Source organism: Pseudorasbora parva, chromosome 22, assembly GCF_024679245.1.
Source record: "Pseudorasbora parva isolate DD20220531a chromosome 22, ASM2467924v1, whole genome shotgun sequence".
Classification (NCBI taxonomy): Eukaryota; Metazoa; Chordata; class Actinopteri; order Cypriniformes; family Gobionidae; genus Pseudorasbora; species Pseudorasbora parva.
This window is the reverse complement of record NC_090193.1, coordinates 4,049,819-4,069,293: the sequence shown is the minus strand read 5'-3', so window position 1 is coordinate 4,069,293 and position 19,475 is coordinate 4,049,819. Positions and strand designations below refer to the sequence as shown.

The window sequence follows — 19,475 nt, the reverse complement described above, 5'->3', positions numbered from 1 at the left end:
TAGTATACTAAAGCGTAAATATCTGCATTATAAATATAAGTAAAACTACGTAACTTTTCTGATACTGATGTTCCCAAAATGCACTGGGGCTTGAATAATTAACAATATTGATTGTATCATTGCTTTTCCTTTTAGGTTTAATTACTTGTCATTTTGTGATATTTAGAGATCATTTTTGATATTTGGACTTGACTTTTTCAGTGTGGAGAAGCCCTCTTAAATGAGATCACTCAAAACTATTAATTCTGCCAATTTCATCAAAGCAAAGAGATTTACAATAGGATTCGGTCATATATTGAGTATTTATTTAAAATATTACATATTGATATTTGATTCTGAAGTTATAAAATGAACTAAAATCATGAATATCATCATTATTTTATTTAACTTTTAGTTTGGCCAAGTACTGAAGACCAATTTCTCACCCTGAGGATTATATATAGTCAGTTATGCCCAAATTTGACAATATGAACTTGTGTAATGTGCATGGTTATCAGTTCTTCTTCAAATCAGTTCTTCTTGGGCGCACAAAAGTGTTAAAAATTGTAAAATGGCATTCCAACAGCATTTAATTACATTATATAAAATGAAGAATTGAAGAAAACACTGACCTCTTAGATGCAATACCTTGCACTGTACAACTAAACCTCTCTTCACCACAGAGCAGATGAAGCACGTGTGTGTAAAAGTCATTTAGATCTGTCTCACGTTGAGAGGGTTGAAGGTCTGAGCTCTGATCTCACAGCAAAGCTTTGACCTGCTGTGCTGAGATGAGAAGAGTCTGTTGTTTAACATCTGACAGCTGGAAAAATGAACCGAGCATAACATATCAACCTCTAAAGTTTATCTTTAGAGGTTCATTTCTAGAAAAGGTTTAATCATTTATTCTCCTACATGGTTAGCTGACTCATTCGAGAGTTTAATATCTGTGCTATTTAAATGCAGAATGAGTGAGCACACACAGCTTCAGATGTAGTCTTTGTAAGAGGTGGCAAACCTGCTTCAAATCCGTAATGCCTTATTAAACAGGTGGATTATTTTTTTTTCCACAGATCTGTGTTATTGCTATTTCTTCGCCTCTAGGTTTAAATCTTGCAACACCTGATCATTTACAGGCACTGTAGCGTTTGTTCTAAGATGGAGGCTCCTAACACGAGGAATGAAACGTTTTTTAAAACCATACAGTAATTTTCAAACCTCAAAAAAAGTTTTATTCTAAGGGCCCTGTTTTAAAGAATCCACTTATAGTTTAACAATGTGAAAAATGGTCGGCACCCAGCGCATGGTCTAAAAGGTTTCTCCCTAGTCTCTTAATGAGTAATGGGTGTGTTTTTGGCTTAACGTGCAATAACCCAATCAGAGAGTCATCTCCCTTTCCCTTTAAAAGCCAGTGTGTAATAAGCAGAGTGTACTCACTTTGCACACTGCCTATAGGCTCATATTACTAACATCCTCTTTAAAAAATACTGCGCTTTTGACGTTAGATCAGGTTTGTGTTGGACAATGGTCAGTCGTTTTTCAGACCAGGATGCCAATGGGTGATCAGATGGGCGCGAGTGCATTTGCTATGTAATTAACATGGCACTGGATGTGAAAATTGCGGTGCACATACGGGAACTGTATCAATAACAGCGCATACGTTATAGCCCAGAACTAACGTTAGTGACATTAAAGTGTGCAAAACAAATCTTGCTCCATCCTTTATCATTATGAAAGCAGTATGAAGGACAGACGATCTGCATTAATAGACTCAGTTTACAGTAATAGTGTCTCACAGCTGATGAGCAGAAGTATTACAGTAAGACAGTGAGTTAGCCGGTTAGCCGGAGACCTACACAATATAAAACACAAAACTATGTATTTTGAATATCCAGCAAAAAATACAACTAATTAATAATACTCACAGGTTGTGATTCTGAGGCTGGTCCAAATAAACTGAGTACTGACCCATCTTTCAAGAGCAAGAGTTTTACGAATCCTGCGTTGAACTCTGAGATTTGAGAAGCAGTCGTCAGTAAAAAGATGTGTTTGAAGGCAGGACAAGTTGTTCAAGGGCGGACAATGTACAACACAGGAGGGCATTATGTGAATATATTTTCTAGTGATGTAAAACCGTCACGGTCACGCAGTGGGATTTAAACAAAAAGCCGACCCGTTAAAGCAGTTCAGAGTCAATTTTTTCTTTTGGGAGACAATAACTCTCGACTTAACAACTTTGTGGAGCATTTGCATTAACAAACAGCCGTATTACACACTGCATGAAAGGGAATAGTCGGGGAAAAACACATACTCGGGGCATGTGATATCTTGAGGTGTATCCCAAGGCTCAGTTCTGGGTCGTTTATTACTTTTTTATTATGTATGTTTAATTCCATTAGCGGATGTAATTATCATCAAATCTCAAATCAGTTATTACCCTGCTGGACGGCACTGAGAACATATATTTGGGGTTGAACTAGAACGTTATACACCCTAATCAATATTAAGTATTCTCAGAGAGACATCTATTATACTTATTTAGCGTCCTTGTCTCTGAAGGCCAGTAATCACATCAGGAATGTGGGAATCTTATTTGACAGCAACTTCAGTTTCAAGAAACTCTATTAGCAATGTTTATAAAACAGCATATTATCATCTGTGAAGTATGCAAAATTTTCTCCCCAACTGAAAGCGAGAAACTCATTCACAGATTTTCTGCGAGACTTAACTGCTGCAGAAGTGTTTTGGCTGGCTTATCAAAGAGTTCAGCGCAGCTGCAGGAATGCTGACTCGTACTCCACGGAGGTATCACATTAAACCCCTTCAGTGGATACGTGTCACGCAGAATTGATTTCAGGATCCCTTATTGGCTTTTATATGTCTTTATTGTGTCATCCTGACGTGCAATAGCAATATTATTTCTAAATATTTCTAAATATGTTAGACGTTCATTGTATTAACTCAAAATTTTAATTTCAATGAACTCAAAATTTAAAGGCAACCCGGTAACTTATTTTCTAAATAATTTTTTACAGTGTATATATATATATGTTATGTATGTTTGAGCCTTTTTTAATAGTTGTGTTTGATTCCCTCAATCGTCCTCAGTGTGTAAAGGAAATCATTCCCTTACTGCTGGAAAGGGTTCAAATATAGAAAACTGAAAACTTAGCAGGACCTGAAGAACGTTGGTCAGTTTAACAGCTCAGGACAGACAAGAGACTCAAGAACAATCATCACAAAACACACACACAGCCATGGATCGTCAGGGAACGACACACAGTATTAAGAATAAATGGTGTGTAAACTTTTGAATGGGGTAATTTCAATAAATTCAGCTATTTGTTGTCTTTGGCACTATATGTAAAATGTTTTAAAGTAAAATATCGTGCTAAATATGGCTTTGGGTGTCACGTCCATGATCTCCAGAGAGATAAATAATTCAAATAAAGATCCAATCTTCTGGAGACTCTTTCACTGAATGAGCTTCAGATTTATCCAGGGGCAAGACGAATTTCAGAAGTAGCATGCCAGTTCACACTCCTCAAACACTCAGCAATGGTGTGATGTGGATGGTTTGCGTGATGTTGTGAGGCTTCGAGAGGTCACATCCGGTCCTCATTCATCATGTGCAATGAGTTCTTGTTATGGATCATTAATCTCAGCTGGAAAGCATGGACATCTAAGGAGGAATGGAAGAGAAACAATTGTTAGAGAAACACATGTCTTTTGTTTGAATGTTAGTTTGGCATGCCCAGAACACAAGCACCAGGCTCTGCTGTGCACCATAAATGTGTTGTTTGTGTTCTACAGGATACACAACTGCAACTGTGTTTATTTTACCAGTGCTTATGAAACCTAAATCAAATGTTCTCTTCTGACATCAGTTACAAATGCTTCATGCCAGTATCAAAAATTGTTTTTGGCCAAAGAACTGCTGATGATTAATCTCGTGTCTGGAAATGTTCTCATGTTATGTTTGGGCTGCTTTATAGTTAACGAACAATTAAGGAGAGTTTAAGACGTGCATTGATCTTCTGCTCGCATGAATGCACCAGTGACCTGGAATGGCCCATTACTGTACCATTACATGCATGAGTTATAAGAAATGTCTGACTTGGACAATTTGAGTTGTAGTGATATGAGTCTCGGAGGCCGATGTTGTGAATGATATAAGCCAAAATACACGCATTTAGCTTAACAATACATCATTACTACTGCTCATACCTAAAGTTAGAGCATTGCATATAAACCCATAACTCTAAGTATTAAAATTTGATGCGTGACATCAATTTGTGGCTTGTTGAGAAGTGTTATTGTCAGACATGCATTTTTGACCTGACAGATGAAAACAATTACACTTGCATTGGAGCCGAGACCTCAGTCATATCTATATGGTAGTTTTTGCACACATTTTGTACTCTGTAATGGTCTGTTTTAAATTCAAATAATGATTAAATTATGCCGGATCTGTCGCTGCTATCTCAAATCTCAAATATTGAATCTATGGGTGTTATCAGAAATATAATATTGTGACATAAGGGCAATGTTGCATCACACTATAGCTCATAGAAGGTTGAATGAAGATAAGCTAATGACTGGCACAAGTCAGAAGCCATTGCATGCTATAATTCTGTATATTACATTAAAATACTCTTGGCCCTGTGAAATAAGAATTTTTATTATATGTTTCTTGATCCATTATTTCGACTGCCATTTGTTGAGACACTGTCGCAAACAATGCTTTCTCACTATTTTAGAAAGTAGTATACATTGGGGAGTATTCAGGAAGTAGTATTCTGAACACAGCCGGTGTATTGTATGTCTGGCGGCTGTATGGTTTGTTTTCCAGTCAGAGATTTATTATACGGTTGACTGGTGCTGGGTTTGGGTGAACCACAGAGTGCAGAATAGAGACTAGTATAAATTTGACACACAAAAAAAAAAAACAGTGATAAACTCGTTCACATTTCCTCTCACAGATTTTTGTTTAGGTTGATTTTTTAAATGCACATTATTTAAAGCTGATGAAGCATTTTTTTTTTAAAATATATATAAGTTTATTATGTGTTTTGTTTTTGAAAATGAAAGCTTTAGTGTTGCTTTCAGCCTTGATTTATTTTCGTTTTCTTTTCTTCTTTTTTTGAGACATTTTCATGTTTTATTGATAAAATGTTGCTATGTGATACAGACATAATTGCTTCCATTGAATGGTCTTTGAATTGAGAAATGTCCTGACAGTTTTGACTGATTATGATCACCTGCAAGGAAGAGTTTTCAAAAAGATTTCATTTGAAAAGTATATTCAGTGATGTAGTCAAATCTGCACATTTCAATAGCATTGTAACTTAGGAAGGACATGGGCTAGTTATCAATTACTTGACTTGGTCTGGGCTCGGACAGGACACGACGCAATGGAACCAAACGCAACAAAACGACGGATATCGCAGACTCTTTGACTGATGGCGCTTGAGTACCCTTAGCCCCCGGGTGGGCAGTCAATTTGGAGGAATGGCCCCAGCGGAGCACCGCCTGTCCGGCTCTGTAACATATAATCTCCCCTCGGGACAGCGATGAGGGACAGTAACACAAGCGAGTGCTCTCTTAACTATCGATTCAATTCCCCAGATGGCAGCTCCAACCACACAGCTATAGGGCAAAATCGTCTCTGTGGTGGAAACGGCCCATGACGAACTAAACTGTTGAGAGAGAGAGAATCTGGGAGCCTGGTCAATAGGAAATAGAAAAGTTGAAACAACCACTGAAAAGGGCCCAACAGGGCATTCGATCGCTTAGCAGATGAATGTATTCTAGATTTCTATGGTTTGTCCAGATGAACAGAATTGTCGCGCCCTCCATTCACTGATGCCACTCCCCTAGGGCTAGATAGATGGCCAGTAATTCATGGTTATCTATGTCATAATTGCGTCCCGAAGGCAAGAGTTGGTGAGAAAATAATGTGCATGGATGAATCTTCTCATCGAGCACAAAGTACTGCGATAGCACCGCCCCAATGCCGATGTCCGAAGCATCGACCTCCACAATCATTGTCAGGTGTGATCAAAATAGGCGCTGTGGTAAATAACCTCTGAAGGCAATCAAACGCGATCTGAGCCACCTCTCACCAGGAAAAACGTGACTTGGATGAGGTGAGCGCAGTTAAGGGCGCGGCTACTTGACCGAAATTTGGATAAAGCGCTGATAGAAATTTTCGAACCCCAAAACCCGTTGGAGTGCGACACAAGAATCGGGAACGGGCCATTCAGTGACAGCTTGCACGTCAGCCGGGTCCATACTGGTACCCTCTGCGTACACATACATTTCTCAGCTTTAACAAAGAGACGGTTCTCTAAGAGATGCTATAACACACAACGCACGTGCTGGACATGAACCTGAAGAGAGGGGGAGAAAATGAGTACATTGTCCAGATAAACAAAGACAAAAATATTAAGCATGTCCCTCAAGAAGCCCATGATAATCTTTACCTTAACCTTGGCCTCCGAGACTCATATCACTACAACTCAAATTGTCCAAGTCATACATACCTTAATCTCAACCTGGTCTCGCTGGCAAAACGTAGCCGTGGCAATACGTTGGCTAGAGATGCTCAGTTTTGGAGATGCTCTGACGTACCAATAGGTACATATCACGACATAAAATGAACACTAGAGGCAGTAAGACAGCATTTTTTATCATTTACTTTTTTTTTTACCATAGTCCATGATTTGTAAACGAATAAATTTTGGAGTTTGCGTCACTTAACCTGCTCCATATGTTGGGATTTTCTGACCTATTAAGCTTGCTCGATAGCTCAGCTGGTACAGATTTGAACTTGCCATGCTGAAAGCTCGGGAACGAATCCCGTGAAAAACAGGCCATGATAAAAGAGCTCAAAGACGAGGTCAAAACACAAGCTAAAATGACATGGATATAATCGTATTTTTGTAAAATTTGCTTTTGTTAACACTATCGGGTAGGTTTAGGGTTTAGTGTGGGTGTATGTTAAAAAACCAACATAACCAGATTCACACACATCTCTTCCAGAAAAAAACTAAACTTTTAGCACCACCCAGTGGACATTTCACTTTGAAACTGTCGTGATATGTACCTATTGGTACGTATTTTGAGGTTTGCAAAAACGTTGCCACAGGTACGTTTTTCCAATGAGACCAGGCTGCTTAATCTCCTCATTGAATAAGGCAAAACGTTGGCAGCACTTCCATGCATGTCCTGTCAGAAGCGAAACTACAAAAGCCACCTTGGCCCGGTCCTCAGCGTATGTGGTGGGCTGGAGAGAGAAGAAAACCTCACATTGGGTTAGATATGCTCTGCATTCAGTTGGTTCACCCGAATGACACGGAGGATTGTTAACTCTGGGTTCATGTTCTTTGCGGTGATGACTGATCCTGATGGAGATGATGGACAATTGTGTATAAGTCCGTCACCTGCACAGTCAAGCTCCCAACGGCATGTCTAGTAGCAGACAGTTCCTCCTCATGTCTGCCTACACCCTTAAAAATAAAGGTGCCAGGAAGAACCAAAAATGGGTTTTAACAGTGATGCCATAGAAGAATCATTTTTGGTTCCTCAAAGAAGTAAATGAAATTAAATCACTGGTTAATACCACTAACAAGGCTCAAAATAGCCTCACACTAACACGGCAGCATAATGAGGGTCTCTACATGCAAACCGAAGGATTGAGAACTTTGTAAGTGTACAAACAGTTTAATAAGAAGATACTTTATAAAGACAGTGCATTACGTTCACGGTCAGGCGCCATCTTGGAAAACAGTCTCGATGAGTGGAGTGACGAGCGCTGTGCTAAGCGATGAACTGTGACTGAATCTCATATGGTCCGTTGTTTCCGGAAGAAAGCACTGAACGCGACAGAGAAAATAAATAAATGAAAATAAAAATGTCCACGTAATTACATTTCACAAACTTAATTCCTATCGACCAGCTCACTTAGCACAGCGCTCGTCGCTCGACTCGTCGAGACTGTTTTCCAAGATGGCGCCTGTCCGTAAACACGTAATGCACTGTCTTTATAAAGTATCTTCTTATTAAACTGTTTGTACACTTACAAAGTTCTCAATCCTTCGGTTTGCATGTAGGGACCCTCATCATGTTACCGTGTTAGTGTGAGGCTATTTTTAGCCTTGTTAGTGGTATTAACTAGCGATTTAATTTCACTTACCCTTTGCCCCATAGACAAGTGTTATAAACTAATCTGTTTTTAGAAAACTAATTTCATGAAAAGGCATCCCAGAGAACGATCTACTCGGTAACAATCTGTTAATTACCCCTGGGGTCATTTCTCACCGGAGTTGTCCTTTAAAGTTATCTGACATTATCAAGATGAATTTGTTCTGACACAATTTAACTCTGAGTTCTTGTCATGTTTTATTACCATTTTCTAAACTATAGTGAATAAACTGTGATAATGTGAGAAAATGTTGAATGTGTCAATAATTTTTGGTTTGACTGCAGGTTTTTATTTCTTTTATACAATATAATAAACCACACCTGACAGCCTGATATTTAAATACTCCTGTTATGAGCACAATTCATCTAGTCAGTTCAAATCTGCCTTCTCTAAATAGTTGACCCTTGCCCTAAATTGTTTTACCTGGATTGAATTTTCCTCAAATGGAACTTCAAGCATCTGTTATCTATAAATAAGAGATATAAACTAGCATGTGAAAACTAAACTGCACTAGCTTTCTTTATATTTCAAAATCTCCCTCTTTTCCTCATTTGTCTGAGCGGCGTGTGGTCTTGTCGCAGGAGCCCCAGGTCACGTTCCCCATGTGACGGCTCTTATTCCAGAGTTTTCCATCTGGCTGAGGTTTTTTTGACCAAGCATTTCGCCTTCGACGTGCGTTTCCACCTCCAGATCCGCTGGAACGCCGCATGTGATCATAATATTACAATAGGCTTATGGTCTCAGCACACGCCTGTGCAAGGTCTCCTCAATCCTGCACACTTACAGGATCCCTGGGACAGCAACAATGCCAAAGGCTTTTGATTTCTAATGCTTGAGGTTTTAAGGTTTTTAATTTCTTCAAAATAATTTGTATTATTATTCAAAGTTCCTTGCTCTAAATTACTTTTCTTTTGTGAACCTTTGCCAGGGATTGATGACTAATGAGGGGTTGGAGATGCTTTTTGTGTGCTGTATTGCTAGAAGTGATGTCCGGCCTAGGAATTGATATCTTCACACTTTATTCAAATATTATTAACAATATATTAAAGATTTTGTAAGCTTATTATTACATAGTTATGCTATGTTGTGAAAATAATTTTTGTCCAGGATGTCATACAAAGAAACTATGAACTTGTGCAAAAACCAACAAAATATAAAAAAGCGAGAAGTTGACATGTTGGACTGCTCAAACAAACAGAGCAACATTCAAGATGTCAACCTACCATTATACACTATATTGCAAAAAAAAATTGGGACTCCTGCCTTAACATGCACATGAACTTTAATGACATCCCATTCTTAAAGGTGCACTATGCAACTTTCCGTCCACTGGAGGGCGCCTATTCGAAACAAAGGCGTAGTTTGATGACGCAAAGTGTGAGCGCAGTATCTTGGGACATGTGGTCTTCACCTCACAGCCGGTGTAAAATAGGACTCGGCAGAAATCATGTTGATGGATGCGGTTATTAACGTTACTGTAGTGTAAAGCAGAGCAGGACCGAGTGTTGAGGAGCTGAGCACGGCCGCTGGAGTGATTGTTACACAAACACACGACTCGTGAGTAACGGGACTTTTATTATGACGGGACGGGACACAGTCGCCGGGCGCCTGCACTTCCGCTTTTTCCGGTCATGATTAGGTAACGCAGGTAAAGCAGCTCTGTTTATCATATTAGATACATTTAAGTGTGTTTAAAATGATGTTCTGACGTTACTCTGTGCGTTCGCTCGGCGCTGCTGTGACATGTTCACACTGCTAAGAGAAAAGCGCTTCTGCAGAATAAAACCGAGGGTAACGCAGATATGATGCGATTGACAGGCGACTCGCTCAAACGCTATGCTGAAACGTCCCGGTTCATTAGTTAAAATAGCAATTTTCTCATAATTTACAAATAGTTGGAAACATCTGGGATATTGTAAGTACTCAACTGAACAAAATATATAACACTGGCCTAGTGGTTTTTGGATATTTTACTGCAAAAATACTACATAGTGCACCTTTAATCCGTAGGGTTTAATATGGAGTCGGCCCACCCTTTGCAGCTCTAACAGCTTCAGCTCTTCTGGGAAGGCTTTCCTCAAGGTTTAGGAGTGTGTTTATGGGGATTTTTGCCCATTCTTCTAGAAGCTCATTTGTGAGGTCAGGCACTGATGTTGGACGAGAAGGCCTGGCTCTCAGTCTCCGCTCTAAGGGTGCTTTCACACGAGCACTTTTGGTGTGCACATTGTTTTGATTGACGTCAGAGTTCGGTTCATTTGGATGATGTGAACGCGGTCTTTCGAACTCGGATGCACGCTCTCAAACCGTACCCTAGTCCGCTTAAAAAAGTGGTCTGGAGTTCGGCTCATGTGAACCCTGGTACGGTTTGCTGCTGATGTGAACGCAATCACACTAAATTGTGTAATTTATTTGCTATTAATGACGTATGATTTGATATAAATGTGTGTTTTGTGTGTGTTTCACTCATTTTCCTGATGAGCGTGACTGACATACTGCAAACAGAGAGCTGTAGATCTCATTTCTGCTCGTCTTATGCATTCTTTAGAGCATTTGAAGTACATTTGCAGCAGATAGACACAAGTGCCATTACGTACTGAAGCTTTGGTAACAAAAGCCAAATCGCTGTTCCCCTTCGTCTCCATTTTTAGTGTATTTATGTGGCAGAATTACTGCGCCACATACTGGTCTGACGTGTATCCTACATCGTTTTGAGTCGGTTTCAGTGGTTTCATGTGTACGAAGATATTTCTCGAGACGAAGAAAAAAAAAGATTGGATAGGGAAAGTTCTGGCTCCGTTCGGATGTGGCCTGAGAGCGACCCATTCTTTCACTAATGTGTGTAGAAGCGTCTGCAGGCCTAGTGCTTGATTTATACACCTGTGGCCATGAAGTGACTGAACACCTGAACTCAAAGATAATGGAGGGGTGTCCCCATACTTTTGGCAATGCAGTGTAGTTGACTGAAACTGGGATATGAGAATATATTTTAACAACCAAAAAAAAACAAAAAACACACACATCAGCTCCCACACAATTTGATAGAAACCCCATGTCATAATGCAATAAAGCAGTGAGTTAATGCAGCTCCGCTGATGTGTGTGTACTGGCGCTGTATTGGTGATCTCATCAGTAAACTAGACATTCAGGGAACATTTATTGTTTCAAACTCTGCTGTGTTGCGTAATGTTTCTGCAAAAACACATTCGCTCATTTCTGGTCAATAATTTGGAGACTTTTGGTCTTTTTTCACTCTACGCCCAGTGTTCTGTCCACTCCTGAATGGATGAGTGCTCAGACACACAAACACAGCTCATCCAGTGACTCAAAGACAAACACATGACTGCACACTTATGGACACAGTCATAATAAAACCATAAACGGGGAGTCAAAACCAATTGTGTATGAAAGCAAGAAACTAAATCACCACAGAATGATGCATAAGTTACATGAGGTGAAAATAGTTATTTTTTTGAATTTTTTATGTACCACAATTTCGAAATAATAAATGCCATGTGTCACCACAGTAAATTGTTGTATTCTTTAAAAATATTTTGCCTACACTGTGAATATGTGAATTCTTGTTCAAGGGCTGCTATATGGCAGGGCCATAACCACCACAGACATTGAGAGGGACTCGCCTCTCTGACTTTATATCACGCAGTTCTGAGAAAAATGTGGGATAAAAAGCCTTTTTTATTTATTCTGTATCGGAAACAAGCTCCCATAAATAACTGAATGTGATGAGACAAGAAATGTTTTGCATCTCTGACATATGAATATCAAGAAATATGTGCATATTTACAATATAGTTTAAAAAGTTTACATTTAAATTACTTAACAACTACAATTAGTCCTAAAACTTCTTTTACAGTTCTTAGTCCTTTTTCTTTATTCCCATACATCCTTGTTATGTAATTCCTTTAAAGAAAAAGACCAATTTTCCTTCCCCCAAAACAAACTTTGGTCCCGCCAATGTTCAAGACATGATTATGGCCTTGCTATATGGTACAAAATGCTGTCTAGCATTTCATATTTCATGGAGATTTTGAAAGCACTGTAGGTTGTTGTATCATGGTCTTAATGCTTTTGTCATCTGCTCTCTCTCAGGTCCTCATAACCGTGTGTCGCGGTGTCCTCCCAATGAACATCAGTGTCTGGGTTCAGACCTGTGTGTCCACATGAGCAAACTGTGTAACGGCATCCCAGACTGCACTGATGGCGGAGACGAGGGGGCGCACTGCAGAGGTAACAACTACATGACCTACAAACATCCATCACTTATAGCTACATAGTTCAGGACATCACAAATCAATATTATCATTATATATGTTAGTTATATTACACTGTAAAAAATTATTTAGAAAAAAAGTTACCTGGTTGCCTTAAAATTTTGAGTTAATACAATGAACATTTTTTGAGATTCGACAACCTTTATTCAAATATTATTCAAAGATTTTGTAAGCATATTGGGTAATTGTGTGTGTTTTATTTCTGATGATGCAGTGAAACATGCCAAATTGTGCTATTTTCATGATTTATTCAAATTTTTAATGTGGTTCAGATACAATAATATTTTGAGTTTCTATTTATTAAACAAATTTCCTTCATTGTATCAACTCAAATTTTAAATTTCAATAAACTCAAACTTTTAAGGCAACCAGGTTACTTACTTTTTTAAGTTAAACCAACAAAAAACAACCAATTTTTTTTACAGAGTAGTAATATAAGTCTTTCTGTAGAAATGAAGCTTAAAAGAGAAAAAAGTTCTAATTTTCCATTTAAATAAACCATATGCCCAACAGCAAAACTTATTTTTAAAACATTTTCCAATAAAATATATCTAAGCATCATACAAGATCAATTTAATTAATAAATACGGTTGCATACAATATCGAGGCTTTCAGAGGATATATTTTGAATGCAGATGTATTTTATCTTGTGGCCCTGACAGATTCACTTAAAGGCTTAGCTCACCCATTTACTCACCCTCATGTTTTTCCAAACCCATTACATCTTTGGAATGCTTATTAAAATATTTTCAATTCTCTCTAATTTTTTCCATCCATTGAGTCCACACAACCGCAGCTTTGACCTTGATGAAAATATTGTAAAAGAAATGCATATGAATCGAGTGGGTTACGCCAAATCGTTTGAAGAGACATGATAACTTTATGATGAACAGATTGAATTTATATATATGAACGGATAAATCATTTAGAATAAATTCTGCTATTTTACATAAAAAACTAAAATGGCCCATTTTGATTTCATGGTGACTTTTAGTTATTGGCCAAAAGTATCTTTATAAAAGTTCATAATGTGTTGTTGCAGATGAAATAAATACTTTTTATCAGGCGCAATATTGATCATTAATCACTCAAACTCTCCGTCTCAAACACGGACTTCCACCAGACAAACAAACAAAACAAGTTTTTCTAAATTTCTATCTATCAACAGATTGAAGGGATTCAATTAAAAATAATACACAAATCTGTCTATATTTTCTCTTATTTATCTCCCAAAACGATGCAAGAGTAAACATCATTCCTGGAGAAATATGTGAACCTCCAGGATTCTCTGTTCATTAAAAAACATAATTGGATTCAGGTTTTTCATTTGTTTTTGTGGTATAAATCTGGTGTGAGTTTAGCAGCTCTGCCCTACAGAAAGAACATAAACCTGGATCGTCTCTATCAAAATCTGGACCTCATCACGGCAGGTTCTGGAAACTGCCATGACTGATAAAAAAGTTATGGAAGGATTTGGGAAGGATTGATGTCCATCAGGTAGATCGTGTACAAAGAGAAGAAATTCTACACCTCTGTTCCTCCAGCAAAGAGTGACCAGGGAGGAAAAATCACTCCATAAGCACAACAAATAATATTCCAGGAGGTCACAAAGATCTACAAGCTCTCTTGCACCGACTAAGATTCATATTCATGAGGCTATCAAACAAACTCTGAATGAGAATGATGTGCACAGCAGGGATACAGCAGCAAGGAGGAAGACACTTCTGTCCAAGAAGAACACTGCTGTATTAAGATTGCCAAATGCCACATGAATGAGTCAGAAGACTATTGGGAAACTGTATTTCTTAATAGATGAATCGAAAGTTTAAAAAAAAGAAAGAGAAACGTTTAGTTTAAATAAGAAACATTCACTTTGGGAGAAAAAAAAAACGTTCATGCGTTTAATGATAGCAACGGCATCCCAACTGTAAAGCAGGGTGATGGCTCACGGTCAAGACCAAGACCAGACCAGACCAAGACCAAGACCAAGACCAGACCAGACCAGACCAGACCAGACCAGACCAAGACCAAGACCAAGACCAAGACCAGACCAGACCAAGACCAAGACCAAGACCAAGACCAGACCAAGACCAAGACCAAGACCAAGACCAGACCAGACCAGACCAAGACCAGACCAAGACCAGACCAAGACCAGACCAGCACTCCTTAAAGGATTAGTTGACTTCAAAATGAACATTTCCTGATCATTTACGCACCACCATGCCATCCATGCTCATGTTTTTCTTTCTTCCTTGGAAAATAAATTAAGTTTTTTTTTTAGGAAAACATTTTAGGATTTTTCTCCACACAATGGTCTTCAATGGCAAGCAATGGTTGAAGGTCCAAATCAATGCAGATTCAAAGAGCTTTCAATGGCGTTAGAGGCTCTGTACGATCCCAGCTGAGGAATAGGGTCTTATCTAGCCAAACCATCGTTTTATATATTTGTTACCCTAAATTGCCCATCTTGCCCTGCTTTGTGGTGTGCCGCAGATTCCGTAATCACGTCAGAAAGCTTACGCTAGACGTAGGCAGAAGTACCGCCCCTGTGTTTACAAAGTCCACATGCGAAGACTAATATAAATGTCCTTCAGCAAAAAAAGGTTAAACAGCGATGTTGGACGATATTGAAGTTGGAGTGTTTTTGGTAAAGGGTGTTTGTATTAGCCCTTGCATGTTAGCTTGGGGCGTTACTTCTGACTGCGTCTAGCATGACCTTTCCGACGTGATTACTCAATCTGCGGCACACCGCAAAGCAGAGCAGGATGGGTAATTTAGGTTAAGATGTATATAATGTTTATTCAGTTTTGAAAATGGTAGATGGTTTTAGAAGCATTGTATGATTCACTCAACTGATTTGTTTAAAAAAAAACATTATATATTGATGCACAATGTTAATCCTGCTTTGAATTAATAATTAAAAAAAAAAGATAGTTCACCAAAAAAGGAAAATTCTGACCATGTTCTTCAAAATACACTGAGGGCTATTTTGGCAGCAAAAGTGTGACCAGCACACAATATTAGGACGGTGGTCATAATGTTATACCTGATCAGTGTGTTCTTTTCAGCTGAAGAAAGAAACTCATACAGGTTTGAAACAACTTGAGGGTGAGTAAAAGATGACAGAATTAAAAATTTTGGGTGAACTATCCTTTTAATCCTGCTTTGAATTTGTTTGGAATTATTTTGTTGGCAGGTCATAAATACATCAATTAACTGGCAATATTATATCTAAAATGTATGCTAGGTATAACATGTTACAACACTCGCAACATCAGCAACATGATCAGCAGATCATCAGCACCTCTAAATACAAAATTTCATGTAGATTTTAAAAGACTTGGGTGAAGATTTGTTCTCGATGTAGGTCAAATAGTGCATACAAGGGAGGGAAAATGCTTTATGGCTTCTGATATGGGCTTTTTAAATGCAGTTAGCCTTGATTTACCTTCAATCTATTTTAGCTTCACCCCATATGCACACACTCTCTCTCTCACACACACACACAAACACACACAGCTGTAATGACTCTCTTTAGTCATGAGTCCAGTGAGGTGACACAAACCCGTCTGGACATGAACACACAGGCGAGGTGATAGAGGATGAGAAGTCAGATCATAACACCCTTCTGAAACCTGGAGTGATAAAAACTGAAAATACATATTCTAGGTTCATTACAACTGTAGGGTTAGATCACTCATTTAACTATTACTGCCATTTACAAGCAAATGACACTGGTGTCTGTTACTGGTCACTAAAAATCTTATGACTTCAGAAAACATAGAATATAAGACCACTGTATGGACCACATTTATTTTTACTTTTTTATTTTTTTATTATATTACTTAAGTTGGCAGTAAAATTGACTCTTCAATTAGATGGAAAAGAGCAGCTGGAATAAAGTGATAAGTACATTTCTTTAACACCCTACTTTTCAACAAATACAATGTGAAATATTCATAACATATTTTATTTTTTAATGTGACACATTTTACCACAGTCCTACTCCAAGTTCCTGCAGCTTTACGCTGATGTGTCCAGTTTTACCTGAGGGATTGCTTCAGTTTTTATTAATGCTTGTTTATAGCGACTATATCACCTCACAGCTGTGTCTGAAAAGATACAAGAGCACTGGCTGAAATATCATCAAATAAACATTCACACTTAAAAATTCATGGTGTTTCGTGAGTGTGCATCGATGAGAGAAGATTGCAGAGGGACTAGTGGTCTTATGCTGTGTACTGAACACACACATGACCTGAATGATCCTCATCGCAGATGGCTGTTTGACCTGTGCGAATAAACATTTCTGTCTTGAGTTTTGGGCTTTACCACTGTCCTACACAACACATAAATATATAGAATAATAAATAATTTAAAATTACACAATTTGTAGTTTTAGTATTAGCTGACAGTACTAACACAAACTATTTTGCCAAAAGTATTGGGCCGCCCACCAAATCACTGAATTCAGGTGTTTCAATCACTTCCATGGCCACAGGTGTATAAATCAAGCACTAGGCCTGCAGACGCTTCTACACACATTAGTGAAAGAATGGGTCTCTCTCAGGAGCTCAGTGAACTCAAGCGTGGGGCCGTGATAGGTTGACACCTGTGCAATAAGTCCATTCCTGACATTTCCTCACTATGAAATATTCCACGCTCAACTGTTATTGAGATTATAACAAAGTGGAAGCAATTGGGGACAACAGCAATTCAGCCACGAAGTGATAGGCCACGTAAAATCACAGACCGGGGTCAGCGCGTGCTGAGGGTCACAGTGCGCAGAAGTCGCCAACTTTCTAGAGTCAACAGCTACAGACCTCCAAACTTCTGTGGCCTTCAGATGAGCTCCAGAACAGTGTGTAGAGAGCTTCATGGAATGGTTTTTCCATGGCCGAGCAGCTCATCCAAGCCTTACATCACCAATGCAATGCAAAGCGTGGGATGCAGTGGAGTAAAGCAGCCGCCACTGGACTCTAGAGCAGTGAGACGTGTTCTCTGGAGTGACCAATCACGCTTCAGTCTGACAATCCCATGGACGAGTCTGGGTTTGGCGGTTGCCAGAAGAACTGTACTTACCTGACTGCATTGTGCGAGTGTAAAGTTTGGTGGAGGGGGGGTTATGGTGTTGGGTTGTTTTTTAGGGGTTGGGCTTCATCCTTAGTTCCAGTGAAAGGAACTCTTAATGCTTCAGCATACCAATACATTTTGGACATTTCATGCTCCCAACTTTGTGGGATCAGTTTTGGGACGGCCCCTTATGTTCCAACATTACTGCGCTCCAGTGCACAAAGCGTCGGTCCATAAAGACATGGATGAGGAGTTTGGTGTGGAGGAACTTGACTGGCCTGCACAGAGTCCTGAGCTCAACCCGATAGAACAGCTTTGGGATGAATTAGAGCGGAGACTGAGAGCCAGGCCTTCTCGTCCAACATCAGTGCCTGACCTCACAAATGAGCTTCTAGAAGAATGGGCAAAAATCCCCATAAACACACTCCTAAACCTTGAGGAAAGCCTTCCCAGAAGAGCTGAAGCTGTTAGAGCTGCAAAGGGTGGGCCGACTCTATATTAAACCCTACGGATTAACAATGGGATGGCAGTAAAGTTCATGTGCTGGTAAAGGCAGACGTCCCACAAATTTGCCAATATAGTGTATGCACATTTCTCAATAGCGGGATAGTAGCTTCGCAGTCCTCAACAACTGCAAACTCTGCTATGCACTTTTACAACCCACTCACCTTGGATAGTTAATGTCTTTTTATGTTGCTCCGTCATTATGAGTGGCTTTTAGCTTTGTAAACTGCGGCTTAATGGTAGCTTCTCAACGCTGTTCAATGACAGGAGCAGTGATTTTAAACTGCTTCACTTAGTGCAATGCATTTTCTCCAAATTTTGAATTGCTCAGTCATTAATTCATGACTTGGAAACATTCTATGAGCTCTGCAGGTCTTCATGGATGAGGACATGTGTCACTTTAGATCCTCGATACAGAGTCAGTCATTTAAACTGAAGACTATTCGATCTGACCTTATATATCTTGAGGAACGATGAAACAGTCAACAGTTCACTGGTCAGCAGCAGGTGCATTAATCAAGAAAACCAGAGCAGACATTACCGGCTCAGAGCTTAATGTTTGAAGCCAGCAAGCCACAGTATATCACAGACAAATACAGCATCAGTAATAATCGTTCTTACAACATGATATTTTCATAAAGTTAAACCCACAGTTAGTGTGACATGATCTGGGAGAAGAAAACTTTGCTTGACCTTTATGCATTTGGCATATACTTTTATAAAAAGCAAAACTGATTAGAAGTATACAGTTTTGACATCACTAGGAATCGAAATTATGGCATTGCTAGTGCATTTTTTATTTTTAGTGCCATGTTGAAAGAAAACCAAACAGCAGATGCTGGTTAGGTATGATTTGAAGCATGGTGTCTGTGTTGAGCTGGTTTATGCTGTCCTGAGCTGGAGTTAGTTTCTTAGGACCAGCACTTGACCAGTTTAAACCAGTTCATAACCAGCTATGGACCATCTTAAACCAGATTAAACCAGCTCAAACCAGCTGCCATGCTTCAAAATATACCTAACCCGCATATGCTTGTTTAGTTTTTTTCAACACAGCGTTTATAACAATATCTAGAGAACAGCTGATTTAATACCTTTATAAATATATGATTTAATAGTTTTATAATAGCAAATTACATAATTGCTTAATAAAATGGAGATTTACTATACACAACATTTGTGTCACCCAATACAAGAAATGTGAAATATACAACTCTGGATTGATTTAACTTCATTGAGATGCAATTTTTGTGAAAAGTGTTAGGCTCTGTCAGTTGTAACCCATCAGAGTGCTTGTTATATATACACACTTTACCATAGTGCAGTGAAGTGTTAAGCTAAGGCAAAATCCGTGTCAAATTTTTCCTCAATCCTCTTAAGGATTAGCGATGAAGAACTTACTGCACATGCTCAAATCTGCATACTTA

At 38.9% G+C, this 19,475-nt stretch overlaps 1 protein-coding gene across 7 annotated transcripts in view; it reads left to right on the top strand.

Annotated features, from left to right (window-relative positions):
* The window catches only part of lrp1aa (low density lipoprotein receptor-related protein 1Aa), a 244,372-nt gene that overhangs the window by 44,766 nt on the left and 180,131 nt on the right, over positions 1-19,475 (top strand). For all 7 annotated transcript variants that reach the window (XM_067431416.1, XM_067431414.1, XM_067431413.1 and 4 more), the window contains exon 3: positions 12,293-12,430. In XM_067431416.1, the coding sequence (XP_067287517.1) occupies positions 12,293-12,430 (138 nt within the window). The remainder of the gene's footprint in view (positions 1-12,292; positions 12,431-19,475) is intronic.